This window comes from Chrysoperla carnea, chromosome 2 (genome assembly GCF_905475395.1).
Source record: "Chrysoperla carnea chromosome 2, inChrCarn1.1, whole genome shotgun sequence".
Taxonomy (NCBI): domain Eukaryota; kingdom Metazoa; phylum Arthropoda; class Insecta; order Neuroptera; family Chrysopidae; genus Chrysoperla; species Chrysoperla carnea.
Window position 1 is genome coordinate 12,112,348 of NC_058338.1, and position 16,386 is coordinate 12,128,733.

The window sequence follows — 16,386 nt, forward strand, 5'->3', positions numbered from 1 at the left end:
TTTATGATCCCTACCACTTTTTTGAAACATTTTTCAAAAAAAATGATTCTTTTTGCAAATGTTTGAAGTACACCCAATATAAATAACATTACACTATACTGATAGCTGTTACACTATTAAGTGTTATACATATGATATAATATAATACAAGAAGTAATTAGTAATTTATTAAGTGATACACAAAGGTCAATTAAAGCTAACATTTAATATAATTGGATGTTATTAAAAATTATAATTCAAGGCTACAAACTATAAACACTCAAAAAAGTGTTATTATTATATGATTATATTAGATTTAATAATATTTTAATCATTAGATATAGATAGAACCTATCTTCTTATTGATTCTAGTTTAATCTTTACACTAAACATTATTAGATTCAAACATAATGGCATTCATTAAAATTTTTCTTTCTTTCTTATAATCTCTTTCCGCACTACTTTTCAGTGTGAAAAATAGATGTTTACTGATTGTGTGCGTCAATAAAAACTTATCATTTTCACCTAGGTCATCTAGGATACTAAAACTTTTTCAATCGATTCAGCTTACCTTGAATTTTGAGAATATGCAAAAATATTTTTATAATTGGTTCAATTTATTATTGTCAAAATTTTATGATTTTCATTCAAAAAAATGAGTTGTGAAAGTGGGTTAACAGAAACTAAAGATAATAGAGATGTTAAAGTAAATACAAGGAAATTTTATGCTATAATAAATATCCTGATCAAACTAAATGTAATGCACGCACAAATTGGGTTAACTACTAAAATAAAAGTATGTCTATTTAAACTAATATTACAGTAAAAAGTAGAAGTAGCTATAAAAAGCTGTAAAGCTATAAAAAAATCTTTAAAGAATAAAACAGTATTTGAAAAATTAATACCTAAAGTTATCAGAAAATGCTTTTGTAAATAAAAAAGTAAGCGCTAAATTCATAATGTACAAAAGGAAGATAGTTTAAACCGGGTTTATAACGACATCTCTGACTTGATTGCAAATTGATCATTTCTAACCAAATTAATGTCATAGATAAAGTGCAAAAATATATTTATCTTGTATGGGATAACTTATGGCTGCGTACTAGATTTAACGGATTTCATTTACATAATTTGTGAAATAATACTCATTTACATAACATGTGAAATTATATACTTTATCTTCGATTGTTATAAATAAACTGAGTAAAAAAAATAAAATTTTAAAAATCCATACTAATATTATAAATGCGAAAGTAACTCTGTCTGTCTGTCTGTCTGTCTGTCTGTTTCTCTTTCACGTCTAAACGGCTGAACGGATTTTGATGAAATTTAGTAAGGTAATAGATGGTTACCTAAAAACGGATATAAGATCAAAATGATCACGTCATCGTACTTAGTGAGTAGGAAGTAGGCAGAAAACTGAATTGAGTTAGTGATTTTTTTATGGTTTTTGCTGGGAGTTTTGCTCTATCATGCCTAAACGGCTGAACGGATTTTGATGAAATTTAGTTAGGTGATAGATAGTAACCTAGAAAAGGATATGGAATATGAGGGGAGGGGTGAAAGTGGGAATGTTGCACAGCAAAGCGGGTAGTTCACAGCTAGTTGTACTATAAAACATAAAAAAAATGAAACCAATCGAATAAAGCTATAATAAATGAAGACGAATTTATTATTATATTTATTGGTATGAATAAAAAAAGTTACAAAATTTAAAAGTTAAAACTAAGCGCCGCACGCTACTGATGTGATACAATCATTAAAATATAATATTGTTTGATATAATAACCTAAAGGCATCATCATATGCACACAGGTATAAAACTTATACCTGTATTTGACAAGAGGAAGTAAGTAAGTGGAGTTTTAAGTCGTCCGTCTTGTTCGTTCGTTGTTCTTCGAGATGGATGATGGTGGATGCTGGTTTTAGTTTTTTTTTTTTTTATATTTACTTTATGCTGTTGTTTCCATCTTTCTATCTCTGTCTTCTTTAAAAAAAAGTAACTTCTTACTTTATTTAATCGTATTTTGTTTTATATTTCTTTCTGGTTGTTTGAATGATGACTAAGAAACTATACACAACAACAACACAGCTGAAGAATATCACAAGACAACAGGTTTTCTGTTCTGTGTTTGTATGAGTAAGTGTAGAGTACACACACTATGTGACAAAAGTTTGAGATCACAAGTTGAATGTAAAGTTTCATATTGAAGAAAGGTAATGGTTTATAAAAAACATGTGAGAACAGTCACATTAAACTAGTGTCCGACCGAAGCTTCGGCTTCGGCCACTTTCGGCCAAAAAAGCCACCTTCGGTTAAACATGAATTCAGGCCGAAGCCGAAGCTTTGGCCGAAGGTTCTTAGCAAACGTCGGAATTGAACGAATTGTTCTAAATGTTATTATTTTGAAATAAATTTCAAGGTAATTTTTTTAATCATCTTTAGATTGACTTCTAGATCAACTTCTCAAGATCATAACCTCTAAATCAACTTCTAGAGATCAACTTTATTATTAAAGTTTTAAAATCATGTTTTTAAACCTTCGGCTCGGCTTCGGCTTCGGCCGAAGATTGTGGCGATAGCCGATTAATCGGCTTCGGCTTCGGCTAAAAATCGACCTTCGGTCGGACACTACATTAAACATACATACATGTCACACACATATAACTGATATACCCATATCATACATACTATACAACTTGCGCTCTCACGGGTAAACAGTGATGTTTCCGAAAAAATGTTTCAAACAAAAGTTGTTTATTTTTTTATAAGAAACATTTTTTACATTTAAACTTTTGTTCTATCTGTAACGGTTTACAAGATGGGTCCTACGGACCCAAGACCCAATTGACCTATGTTGCTCATTTACGAACTCGAATATATTAATATAACTGAAATTCTTGAATGAAGCATGTAGTCTCAAACTGCTTTGATATATCAAATGTCACTTTAAATTTATTATTGGTCTCAAACTTTTGATAATTAGTGTAGTGTAGTGTACATGAATTGTCCGTCTATCTTGGTGGTTGTTCATCTATCATTTTATAATTGTATAACTCTTTGGTGTGTGTTTTCAAGTCATCCATGGTATTAAAAACCTAAGACAATTTTAATGGTAATATTTTTGTAAAAACTTTTGTTTTTGTGGTTTCAATTATGCATTTGCAAAATGGGAGCCTTAGAAAATCGACAAGATCCTTGGAAATATGACACAAGTAAGTGTATCTTTCAAAGTTTATTTCTTTACAACTTATTAGTAAACGATTAACGTTGAAGCAACGATCATTGCAAGAGTAATTATTATATTTCATATGTCGATGCTCCAACAATTTTTGAAAACATATAATATGTCGTCAAAAATCGGTCATGTAGTGCCTTAGTTAATAAAATATTGGCAATATTTTTTTAAATCAGAGCACTAAATAAGCGATTTTTTATGCCATATTATATGTTTTCAAAAATTATTTGAATTGATATCCGAAAAGTGTAAAATAAAAAAATAAACCGAAAAAATGATAAAACACGAAAGTGCTAAATAAAAACTGAAAAGAAAAAAACAAGTCTAGTAGTTTACATAGCGATTTTATCGCCCGGGATCCATTTAAAATCTACACCCACCGACTCAAGTCTTCCAAATGATAGTCCCCAGCAGTTAAATTCGCTATATAAACTACTAGTTTTGCTTTCCTTTTATTTCAGTTTTTATTTAACGCACTTGGTTTTTTTATTTTTTTTATTTGTTTGTAGTTTTGTGATTGCAAGTGGAATTCTTACTTTAAAAATTCGTCGAAGCTTTTGAAATTTAAACAAAGTAAAAAATGAAGAAGAATTTTAAAACCGAAATTATAAACGAATGTTAAAGATTAGATTGTATTTTGCAGAATAACGCCTAAAATCTGTTGCCGTAGGCACTAATAAAAGAACATAGAACTCTATTGTTCTGATAGTTAAAAAAAACAAACTTTAATGAATTTCCCATCAAAGTTCATATTAATATTCATCTAAATTTTGATTGACAAAATAGAAATCAACAGCATTTCAACGCCATGCCATGTAATGACATTTTGTGTGGGTTTGATACATAGAACTTAAAAAGTTAAAAAATTGTAAATAATAATTGAATATGAATTATTAATTTTAAACTGAATAGTGAATAGTGTGAGCTCTTACTGGTTCGCAGGAGCACACTCTTTTAAAATGCCGTGCAAATAAGAGAAGGTGTTTATATTTTAGCGTTGTTCGCAGCCAATGCAATGGGTTCTTAGATCACTTAATGGATTTTGATATTTACTTTCAACCCCCGAACTAAAAAAAGGGGTGTTTTAGGTTTGTTCGCTATGGGTGTGTGTCGGACTGTTTGTCTGTCTGTGGCATCGCAGCGCCTAAAGTGCGAATTTTGAGTTCAGTACCCGAAAAAACTAAAAATTGGCAATGATCTTCCAAATCGGCTCAGTTTGAATATGTTTCACATTCAAATTTAGGGCTCAGTAGCCAACAAGTTGACGGGCATAAAAATCTTGAAATCCAGGGCCAGTCAATGAATCTTTATAAAAACTGTTCGACTGCATTGTTAAAAGCTTACATAAATAACATTGTGCGATCTTAGGCCTTGGGTCTGTAGACTCATCTTGTAAACCGTAAGAGATACAAAAAAAGTTTAAATATAAAAAATTTTCCTTATAAAGAATAAACAACTTTTGTTTGAAACATTTTTTGCCAACATCATAGTTTACCCGTGAGGGTTCAAAATTAGGTCAAAATATAAATTTTTCCATAAGGTTAGCTAAGCTTACAGTTAAATAAAATTCCTAATTAAACAAATATAGATTATTTGTGAGTGTTGACACTTGATACGGAACCTTAAAAAAACATAAATAAAAAGATGATTTTATGTAAATTAAGAAAAGTAATAAAAGAACGATTAGTGAGTGAACAAGGAACGATTAAGTCAAATCCCCGTGTATATTGTATACTGTTCGTGTATGTTTGTGTACTGTGTGTGACTGCTATACTGTCATATTTAATAATTTTTAATAAATTAAAAATTTCAAAATAAAAACTGTAAAACCGTTATGAATAATAATATATGATTAATATTTGAATATTCACAGTTAGTACCGATTTGATAATTTTTTAGTTTTAGTGGGTATGGTTGTAGTTGTAGTATTTTTCCAGCATAACAAACCAACCGCATCAACTTGAATGGAATTTTTTTTATTGTTTTTATTGGAAAAAATACAAAAAAAAAAAAATAAATAAATTGAATTATGCACGAAAATGTTTTATATATATATATATACATCTTGAAGAACGAGTTTTATAAATTTTATCATGAAAGATTTGTCAAACAAGTGTATATGTCCAATTATTAAGGTTGTTTCTTTGTGCTTGGCCTTTTAAATTGCCACCAGTAACGTATCTTATTTATTTTGAATACTGACACATGGTTGACGTCCTGTTACATAGGTCTTTATTCCTTTCATCACCTGAGTGTTATGTGTATAAACAATCATAGTTGTAGAAACTTAAAACTAGTAGTACTTTTTGAGAAAACTAAAATAACTTTTGTTCTTAAGCACTTAACTTAAACAACGTTCGGAAAATTGTTTGTTGAAAATAATAATGGATTAAGTAAAAATATTTTTCTTAAATATTTTTTCCATTCCTTTTTCCATTTTTGAACAAAAGGGCTAAAAACTTCAGAATTCAATCAACTACTCTATAGACAGAACAAACGCAACCCAACCAACTCTGTCTCTAAAAAAAGGGATCATTCATAAACCACGCGACCTGATCAAGAGAAGGAGGAGTTTAGTTTAAAAGCTGCACTGAGCTCTGTTAGGGGAGGGTTTCAATGAAGACAAGCTACGTAATTTTCTTTAAATATGAAAATAATTTGTAGTTTAAGTTGCGGCATTCGCACCGTGTGTGAGTTTTATTGGAGGCGTATTAGATGTATACATAATTGTACGGATTGCATTTATGACTTACATTGAAAATTTAATATTATTGTCTCAAATAATTATGATAATTTACATTTGAAAAATAATATTTGTGCAATTTGATTTCTTATTTTCACAATTTTTAATCCATTAAGTTTAATTAATTAGTGTTTTTCAATAATTTAGAAATTTTCTATAACATTAACATATAAAGAATTGCAAATTAATCATAACAGCCTCCTTTATATCCAAAATTTTTCACTGGAAGCGCTGGCATCGATTTTATTGTCCCTACCATGACTACGCACACAACGAATATGTATATTTAATTTAAAATATTGTGTACTTTTATATTTTATGAATACCACAGTCTGACAATGCCGTAATGCCAGTGTTTCAGAAATGGAAAATGTCTTCTTGACTTGATTATAAAAAAAAACTACGTTGAATCTGGTAGGAGGTATCCATAGTAGAGGATATGGTGTGCTATAATAATGGGTAGGAGGGAGGAAGGGTTCCAAAGAGACTGAAATTGACCTTCGTACTTTTTGGACGCTTCCTAAAAGCATAGAAATATATTCCACCTTAACATCAATAGTTTTTTACAAATCTATTAAACATCCTTAATTTTGAATAGTGACTAAAATATAATTCTTAAACAAGTTGTGACCGGAAAGTCATATTAAAATAATATATAAACTATACACATGTATAATGTATATAATATTCATATGTATTGTATACATTATATATTACATAATAGTTGCTGCAAGGTAAACCACAAAAAAAAAAATCAAATCTGTTACTCATATGTAGATGTATGTAATACATGAATAGTGTGTTTGGCTACAAAAAAATTTCTTGATTTGAAATACTTGATAAATCATTTTTGAAAAATGGCAACGATCAATGTGATGCACAAACAATTTGATGGGACACAAAGTTAGTTATATCACCAGAAAGATTCACAGAAAGCCATTTTCCAAGCCATATACTAAAACTATAATATTTTCGTTGAATGATCCAAGGAACATTTTAGGGTGGGTTAGAAAAAGTTTCACAGAAAGGAATTTTCCTATTTAATATTGCGGGGTCCTTTCAATTTTTAAAACAAAGACTACCGCACTATAGCCTTCGCTTCTGCATCCTTCACTTTCCCCTCCTTTTGTTTAAAATTTCATGGGCTTTAATTTTTGGTGCGGAAGCCTGCCCCCTTGTGTTCTTCATATCAAAATGCTTGTTTCGGTGTATCTATCATCACTTCAATATTTGTTCTGTTACACGGATACACTCTGTACTTTACTTGATACTAAGTAATTCCCAATAATTGGTTTATTTGGTTTGGTTGAATGACTGTTGAGTTTAATAATAACACCCTATCGATAGCATCCTCATCATCATGATACCATCACAGAATGAATCATCTCATGAAGTATCCAACCATTGCAGCGATTTTTTTGTATTCAATCTTCATTCATGTTTATAAATCGTACACACTCAAATCTTTTTTAACTTTGTCTGTTTTAACCGCGACGCGGCATACCCATTCAAGTATTCCTTTATATTACCTGCGCTGCGATCTGCTGTGCTTATTTGTGTGTAAACGGTTATTATACTTAAATTAGCCATTTTTTGTTGGCTTTAACTTCCATAAATATATACATTAGCAAGACGTCAGATACCTGATAATGGTAAATCATTTATTTTTTTCAATTATCAGAGCTGTGTTTAAGTGTTTAAGGACAAAAGGATAAAAAAAAGAATATAACCAAAGATTTGACTTTGAACAAATAGAAAGAAACGGCAAAAACACACAGAAGTCGGGACTTGAACCAGCATCCTCTAGATATCCGGTATAGGACGTAACCAAGACGAGCAGAACACACTATTATATAAGTCATATATAACCAGTGTCCGACCGAAGGTTGATTTTTGGCCGAAGCCAATATTTCGCCTACGTATATTCATAGGCGGAAATGCAAAAGATGAGAGCTTAATAATGCTTTTTTTTAACCCTTTGGTGAAGAAACCATAAAAACTGTATCTAAAGAAATTAGCTATTACCCTGTAATTGCTTAATTTTTATTAATTACGATTCGATCTTAATTTTTTTTTTCTTTTTTACAGGTGAGTTCTTTTACTGTTTACTTGCTACGGTAACTCAATTTTGGTAAGAAAGTTATTAAATAGTTATTAAATTTTTAGATAGAATATCTGAAAGAATTGAACTAAATTTTTCATAGTTCAATTTTGTTGAAACTGATTCTCATGATTAATATTGCACATTTCGAGGAAACCATAAGGATTTTATTCTTACAAAGAGTAGCTTTTTTTATAGTACATAATTTACTTAAACCAAATTCAGGACTTCAGGAATCCTTTATTCGTGAAACACACGTTCCACGCTAATGGATTTGGCGATAATCTTAATTTAGTGCTATATTTATCTTACCTTTAAAACAATGTTAACATACCCATTTTTAACAGAAGAACATTTTGCGTTTGAAGTTACGTAATAAATAGCTCTCAAACGTAGCAATTTGATACAAAGGTACAATCATAGCTCAATCGACTTATTTTGAACTGTAATGTAGACAGTTGTACTGGTAAACCGTCGTACATACTTTTTGAAACAGTCGGTATATCATATGCATTGATATGATCTTAAATTAATGATAAACAAAAGCACAAAAACGTACAAAAGGTCTATTTCTGAAAGCCCACACCTAGTTCTGAATGTATTACAATGATATATGTTTTAATAAATTAAATATTTTATACAACAATACAACATTAGAGACAAGACCTTTTTTTAGTCCCTTTATAAAATTTTACTTTAAATACTAAATTGTTCTTCTACATATTAAACGTATAAAATGTACCCTTAGAAACGTAACTATTTCAGTTTCTAATTGATATTAAATTTATGGAGCTATTTATTAAACTACTAGCAGTTATCCACTCGCTTCTTTGGATAATTTTAACTTCAAAAACAAAGACCACAGTGTTATAGTCCTTACCTTTCTTGCCTTCATTTATCCTCCCTTTTGTTCACAATTTTGTGGGCTTTAATTTTTTGGATCGAATCCGTAATTCTTTTTTCTAAAGTAGCCTAAATTATTCCTTATTATCCCGGAATAATGTTTCATAGGACACATATACCAAATTTCTAGTGGATAAGTCCTACAGTTCGTTTTTTGACAATCCCACAACAACCTAACTTTTTTCGAGGTAAAATTTGTGTAACGTATGTGTTAATAGTTTTAATGCAGGTAATAAAACATCTGAGTGGCAAAAATCCAAATCTGTTCTGAGCAAATATTTTAGCACTTATATAATTTGTAGAAAATAGAATTTTAATTTTTAAATTTTTTAGCTATAGATATAAAGTCCATTTTTTTACTTATTTGCAACAAGTTCAAAACTTGTGTGGAAAATGCATGTAATCCTTTTTCATTTGGAGGGTTTGCTTTTTGAGCTATGAAACCGGCAAATTGTTCCGCTAGCTTAAAATTAATTACTATTTGCTACTTTTCTTCTTTTATAGGCAGATAATTGATTAATCAACATTGTAGATTTTAGCCCGATACTCAAAAAATGCGGCGTTGCCTGCCCTACGAAACTTCGCTAGGACCTCTACACACAAAGCAATATGGCCATGACATTAGAAATATAGAACTGTGTGTGTTTTGAAATTAGGCACCAAGAACTATCTAAATAATAAAATAATATCACAGGAATCAAAATGAAAATCTATTAATAATAACCGACAATGATTCCAGTAATAGTTTTCTGATTGACATTATCGATAATATTTCACATTTCAATTCACTAATTCCCGTATTATCCAGAAAATTGAAGATCATATCCTGTTTTAGATATTGTGTAAATTTAAACGGTTTTCATATCTTCTCTACTATTCAACACATATCCTGTAATCCTGTTAATATATTACACATAAACTTGTGTAACTTTGTAATATAATAATAGTAAATATGGTATTCGAGTATAATATTACTGCTGACATCACAGGAATGTAAAATGGGGAGGAAAGGGTTATTGTTGTATATAAATGCAACATTATTTATATATATATACGTTGTTTTAGAGTATATGTGTATTTATATTAGAGATGGAACGGATATCCGTTTATTATTCAGTCCCTATTTTTAATATTCATTAATCGGCCGAATAATACGCAATATTTTCCCAAATGACGAATTCGTAAGGTGCGATGGGATTATAATGGATTGTGCCCTTTTTAAACTAAGATATTTAAGGATAGAAATAAATTGCAAAATTATTCAAGTTTTGATAAACCATCTATAATAGATATTTTTATGTTGATTTTAATGTAAATTGTTGGGATTTGGTGTGGAAATTTGAAATAAAACAAATTATATTTTCATTATAAAATAAATTATTTCTAACCCCCAAACTTCAAAAAAGGGGTGTTATAAGTTTGACCACTATGTGTGCATCGTAGCACCTAAACGGATGAAGTAATTTTAATTTTTTTTTCTTTAATTATATCAATTTCATAGTTAACTAGCGTCCTGCCACGGGTTCGCACAGATGTAATCTACTGATGAAGAAATAAGAACCAGAAAAAACGTGCTGTAACACTTTCCTTATTCTCAAGGAAACCGGCACAATCGCCTTGCTTAGTTGATATTGTTAACTTAGTACACAAAACTTCCGTCGAATATTCGGTACTTCGTTGAAGAGCTTGATATTCGGTTTTCGCTTAGTTAGATTAAATCGCTATTTATTTCATATTTATTCCATCACTAATTTATATCATATTTATTTATGGGTATACATGTTTTTACACAATAACTGCTGCTTGGTTTAGGGAATAGGGACTCAATGTTGTTTTAACACAATTTTTCATTAAAATTATTAAATATATTGTTACATGTATGTACATGTATTGTGTGCATGCAGTGAAGATATATCAAAACCCAAAACAATTTATTACAAGTTAATTATATTCTGAAATTACCTTTTGTTCATTCTGCTTTTCATTTCTGGTACACATATTTTATTACAATTCAATTCGTTGGTGTAAGTATAATAAATACGTTTAATTATAGCTTAATTTTATATAATTCTGATAAAACTATGAAAATATATTTACCGTTATGGTACGATAAATTTAATTGGTTCGTTTTTTTGAGGTATTTTACGATAGGAAAAAATTGCAAAATTCTTCAAATCTTAAAAAAGTATTCTGGTAGATATTTTAGATTATTTGATTTCAATATAAATAATTAAAATTTTAATAAATTTTTAATAATATCAGTTTTATATTTAACTCGCGACTCGCCCTAGCTTCGCGTGATTGTAATTTACTGATGAAGAAAATGAGAACTGTAGCTGACATTGTAACAGTCTTAAAACGTTAAGGTGATTGTAAACCTACAGTATTGTAAAAAAGTTTTGTTTTTTTGCACGATACTTACATATAAACCAAATACATGCTTTGTAATCAAGTAATAAGTTATATCTAGCTTTAAAATACCACACAACTACAAAAATATATAATATATTGTGTGCAAGTGATGCTTATAAATTTGATAACCAAGATATCGCTCTTCAATCATCAATACTTTAAACTATAGTCATCTCTGTTCTTCAATTTTGGATCTTCGATGAACTCATAATTAAATTAAAATTTCGTTTTTATATCATCGATAACCTTATATTTTTATGGTATTTTTATAAAGTACAAGATTTTCTAAATATTTTTGATAGTTTTTTAATAATAAAAAGCCCGATGACCTAGAAATTTTTTATGTTTTTTTAGAAACTTTGTTAATAAAAAAAAGTATATATTGTCGTAACCGGAGGTTTCCAGTTATTTAATAGAATTTGGATACGTCACTTGTTTTAAGGCAATTTCGCTGTCACCAGGGTAATAGCTTATGGTGCTATTCCAAGACCTTGACTTAGTTAAGAATTAATAATTAATTGTTAACTAAGGAGAATTCGTTAACGTTGGTTAGCCACTGTTCAATTAATTAAAACACACAATTTAAAAGTGATTAAAATATTTAATTATTTATTAAGTTTAACTATTACAACGATATTCTTAAGTTCTAACGATATTCTTTTCTTTGAAGAATTAACGATATTCTTTTTGAATAACTAACGACATTCTAATTAAATAGGTGTTAGGCATTCCCTTTTATACTGTTTTTGTCCCTGAGAAGGGTTGACCTAATTACACATGCGTTAATTAATTAGGGCATGCGTATCGCATATCAATTACTTAAAATAAGCCTTTTTCTGTGTCACTACAATATAAAGTTTGATTGAAATCCCTAGTATTATTCAATTCTTGCATATCTCTTTAAATGGTCAATCTATATTGTTAAAATCAATTATAATTTTGTAAGAACCAACATGGTAAGAACCCAATTTTAACAGAACAGAATTTCTCATTCTAAAAGGGCCCTAAACCATATATATATAGGTTAGCATGAGAATTACTGTAGAAATAGAAGGACATTGAAGAATAGTAACAAACAGTAACACGTTTAAGTTTATGGACGATTTCCTGCAGTCTTTTGAATATAATAATGTATCTACCCATGTTATAAAATAATGATGTACTAAAGTTTGTAATATTATTTGGAACTATAACAAACAGTAATAGTTTTGGTAGTTGGTAGTTGATAATGGTAACTGGTGGCTGGTAGCTGGTAGCTTTTAATAAAATGAACACAACAGAACACAAGACAAAATAACAACAATTTAGTAAGTAAAATTTTAGAAGTACCTAGAAGGTAAAACAATTATTACACCTAAATATAGTTTTGGTTTTTGGTTATGTACAGCTACAAAGTACAAAGGAGGTACAAACATGTACTGCTTCTACACTACCTAACTATTATGGTGCCTTCTAACAAACAACTCATAAAATAATATCTTTGTTCAAACTTTATTATTCAAGATAATTATTGCTGTTGTGTTTTACTATCTAGATTCGAGATCTAGAACATCTTTACTTTCTATATCAAATTTCTACAATCTAAATGTATCATTGGTTTTAAATATCTACTATCTGTATAGTATTCATTATCCTTATTTACTGTACAAATATTGTTTATTTTAAAAATTATTGTCACATTTCAAAATTATTCATAGAAAATTTTATACGAGAAGGTCATCAAGGTTTTCCATTATTATACCATGTATATGAAATATACCAAGGTATACTAGGTTTGATCCCAAGTTTGTAACGCTTAAAAATATTGATGCTATAAACAAAATTTTGGTATAGGTGGTCATAAAATCATCTAAATAGTCCGTCCATTTACGGTTGTCTGTCGTCTGTCGTCCGTCGTCTGTCCGCCTGTCATCACAATCATTTATTGTAATACTTGTTTAAAAAAGACATACTTCTGATTTAGTGGTCAACCCAATATGTGCGTACAGTACATTTAGTTTGATCAGGATATTTATTATGACATAACATAAAATTTCCTTGTACTTACTTTAAATTATCTGTATTATCTTCTTCTGAAAACTCATTTTCTTTCACAACTCATTTTTTTTAAATAAAAAAAGAATAAACAAATTTTGACAAAAAATACAAATGACAAATTATAAAAATATTTTTGTATATTCTCAAAATTCATTTCAACCTGAATCAATTGAAACAGTTTTAATTTCCTAGATGACTAGGTGAAAATTTATGTTACACTTTTATTGGTTTTACCTTCCAACCCGTAAACAAATCAGAACGATAACTTGCAATAAGAAACATAGTTCCAATACATACATGCATAGCAATCAGACACCGCCTGGTTTTTAGAGTACGGAATAATGAAACTCTACTATAATTCTAAAAAATTTTTCCTACGTTATAATATGTATCTAATAGTAATAATAATAATAAAACCGCTATAATATTCAAATTTACAGCAAATATTAGGTAGCAACAACTAACCTCTGATTGATATCAAAAATAGTATATATAGACAAAGTGAATACTTTATCAAGTTAGGGTACCTACTATAAAACTTTATTATCATGAGTTCTAAATAGATATCGTAAAACTATTATCAATAATAGTAAGTTATAAAACATTTCAAATAACTTCTCAATTAGTTAATTATCATTTCAAATGATTAAATTATTATAAAATCAAATATTAGTTATTAAAATTAAGTAATATAGTGCTATACATACTACAAAGTCACTTTGATATTATTAAATCAAATATTAGGTATTAAAATATAATAATTTTAAAGTTAAGTAAGTAATATAGTACCGTACATACTACAAAGTCACTTTGATATTAATTATCAGTATTTATCTTATATTTATAATAAGTATTCATAAAACTGCTCACGATCGTTTGTCTGCATTCTAAAATTATTATTTCTCAAAAAAATCTCAACTTACTAAAATGAAATAAATGAATGAAATAATTAATTTATTGATTTCTAGTACTCCACTCAAAATAGATGAAATATCGCTGGAGAATGCTCAAAAGCTCCTTAAGTCAGCAGGTATAGAAAGTAACTTAAATTTTGAAAAGTTTAATTTTTATTCAATAACACTGGTCAACAAAATGTGATTTTTATTGTCACATGCGATTGAACATTTCTTATAGTTTTTGGGTGCTGGATTCGAATTTAACTTAAGAATTTCTCTAATGCATAAGATTTTCGAAATATACAATACATTATATTAAAATAAACAATTTCTGCAATAATTTCCTTGCCATCAACTACGTTTTGATTCCGACGCCGGTAAATCAATTTTGCTTAGGATATGCTTGAAAGGCCGGCATAATTGTGTTGGTTTTTGAAAGTCTGATAATTTATTAAATATAATTCAACATTTTCTATACAGTGTATTTCAACAATTAACTCAGTCAATTGTTTATATTCACTATCTGAAAAGTTATGAACTGTCGGTACCAGAAAAAACTTCTATAAATGGTAAATTTGTCCTAACTCATTGTAAATGTAACGAAACGGGATTATATATTAATACAAACCATTTACGGCCCACCCCCGTATCTATATCAATATCCCTTAGTTGTTGTTTTTTTTTTTCAATGAATGTGTAAATATTTCAAATATAAAATATGAATACCAAACATAAATATTCAAATCTAATAATATGTTATAAACATGTTGGTTATTCAATTTCATATATTGAACGTAATTTACTGAATAAATTCGCCCAAATGGTCAATGATTTTAAATATTACAATTTAGTACACTTTAGATCAGAAACATACGAACAGATATTATGATATTTCTTCAACTATTGTATTTTACTTACTTTCCACTTTTTATTGTAATTTAATCTCTAACATTTGATGATGTTGAGGTAACTCTAGTGACCTGTTTGTGATGGAGTGGTTATCTAACTACACCAAAAAACAACTTTCAATGCAAAACAAATGAGTTGAGCTTTCGGATTTTGTCGAGTATTTCTCTGTGAAACAGGGCAGTACATTATAAAATCTTCAACGAAATTAGTCCTTTAACATTTCACTATTTTCGTCGCTTCATGAACCTTAAAACTGCTTTCTTCTTTAACTGTAAATTAAAAAAAAAACAAAAAAAAAAAAAAAACGACGGGTTGCACTCTGGGAGTGCCGGCAGAAGTGAAAACTTGAATATTAACGTTGTGCATTTTTGATATTTTGGAATGGTTAGGGAATAATTTTGCACGAATTGCTTTAATTATCAGTATAAAAGTACTCTCATTTATGTGGTAGAATACAATATTTATTTATTGTGTACGATACAAACATGACATTTTATATTACATTAAAAAGTTTATCTCTTAGAAAAATCAACTTACATCCATAATTTCGACGACTTTTTCCCCATCATTACTACCAGAACCATCATCGCCAATCTCTAAAACTGATACGATCGGTTTATGATAGCTGAAGTAAGAAACGAACAGTTTTGATTCGAACCTATTTAAATGTCTAATAAAGACCGCATCAATAGCAGTTTTGTATTTCGTTGTGCTAACATTGCGATCATTTGACATAGTTAAACCAAATTCATTATTTAAAAATTCAATTAATAGTTGATTTTTATCGTCTGCAAAGTTTATGTTGAAATCTCCACTCAAGCAATGCAGATGCGTCATGAGAATAAATGAATAAAAAAAAAATATTTTTAATAAAAAGGCAACCGCACACAGTGTTCCCAAGCGGTCACCCATCCAAGTACTGACTGTGCTCAATGTTGCTTAACTTCGGTGATCGGATGCGAACCTGTGTACTGACTGTGACAAGATCTTACGAATTTTCGATCAGGACACGTGTCCTGTCGCGAGTTTAACATTTTTTACCCATTACAAAAAAAGTGTACAACGCCGCTAAAGAAGTTTTCACTTCAAAAAAAAGAGCTTCTAGATAGATAGTAGCAGCACGTACTACATACTACATACTATAGTAGGTCATGTAGTATAGTAGGT

At 29.1% G+C, this 16,386-nt stretch overlaps 1 protein-coding gene across 7 annotated transcripts in view; it reads left to right on the forward strand.

The window, feature by feature from the left end:
• Positions 1-16,386, forward strand: part of LOC123292048 (protein scalloped) — a 267,373-nt gene that overhangs the window by 186,894 nt on the left and 64,093 nt on the right. For 4 of the 7 annotated variants that reach the window (XM_044872552.1, XM_044872557.1, XM_044872558.1 and 1 more), the window contains exon 1: positions 3,113-3,195. The exons of the other annotated variants lie outside the window; for them this stretch is intronic. In XM_044872552.1, coding sequence (XP_044728487.1) covers positions 3,150-3,195 — 46 coding nt within the window. In that variant the 5' untranslated portion in view covers positions 3,113-3,149. Of the gene's footprint in view, positions 1-3,112; positions 3,196-16,386 lie in introns of those variants that run through there. 7 annotated transcript variants of the gene reach the window in all.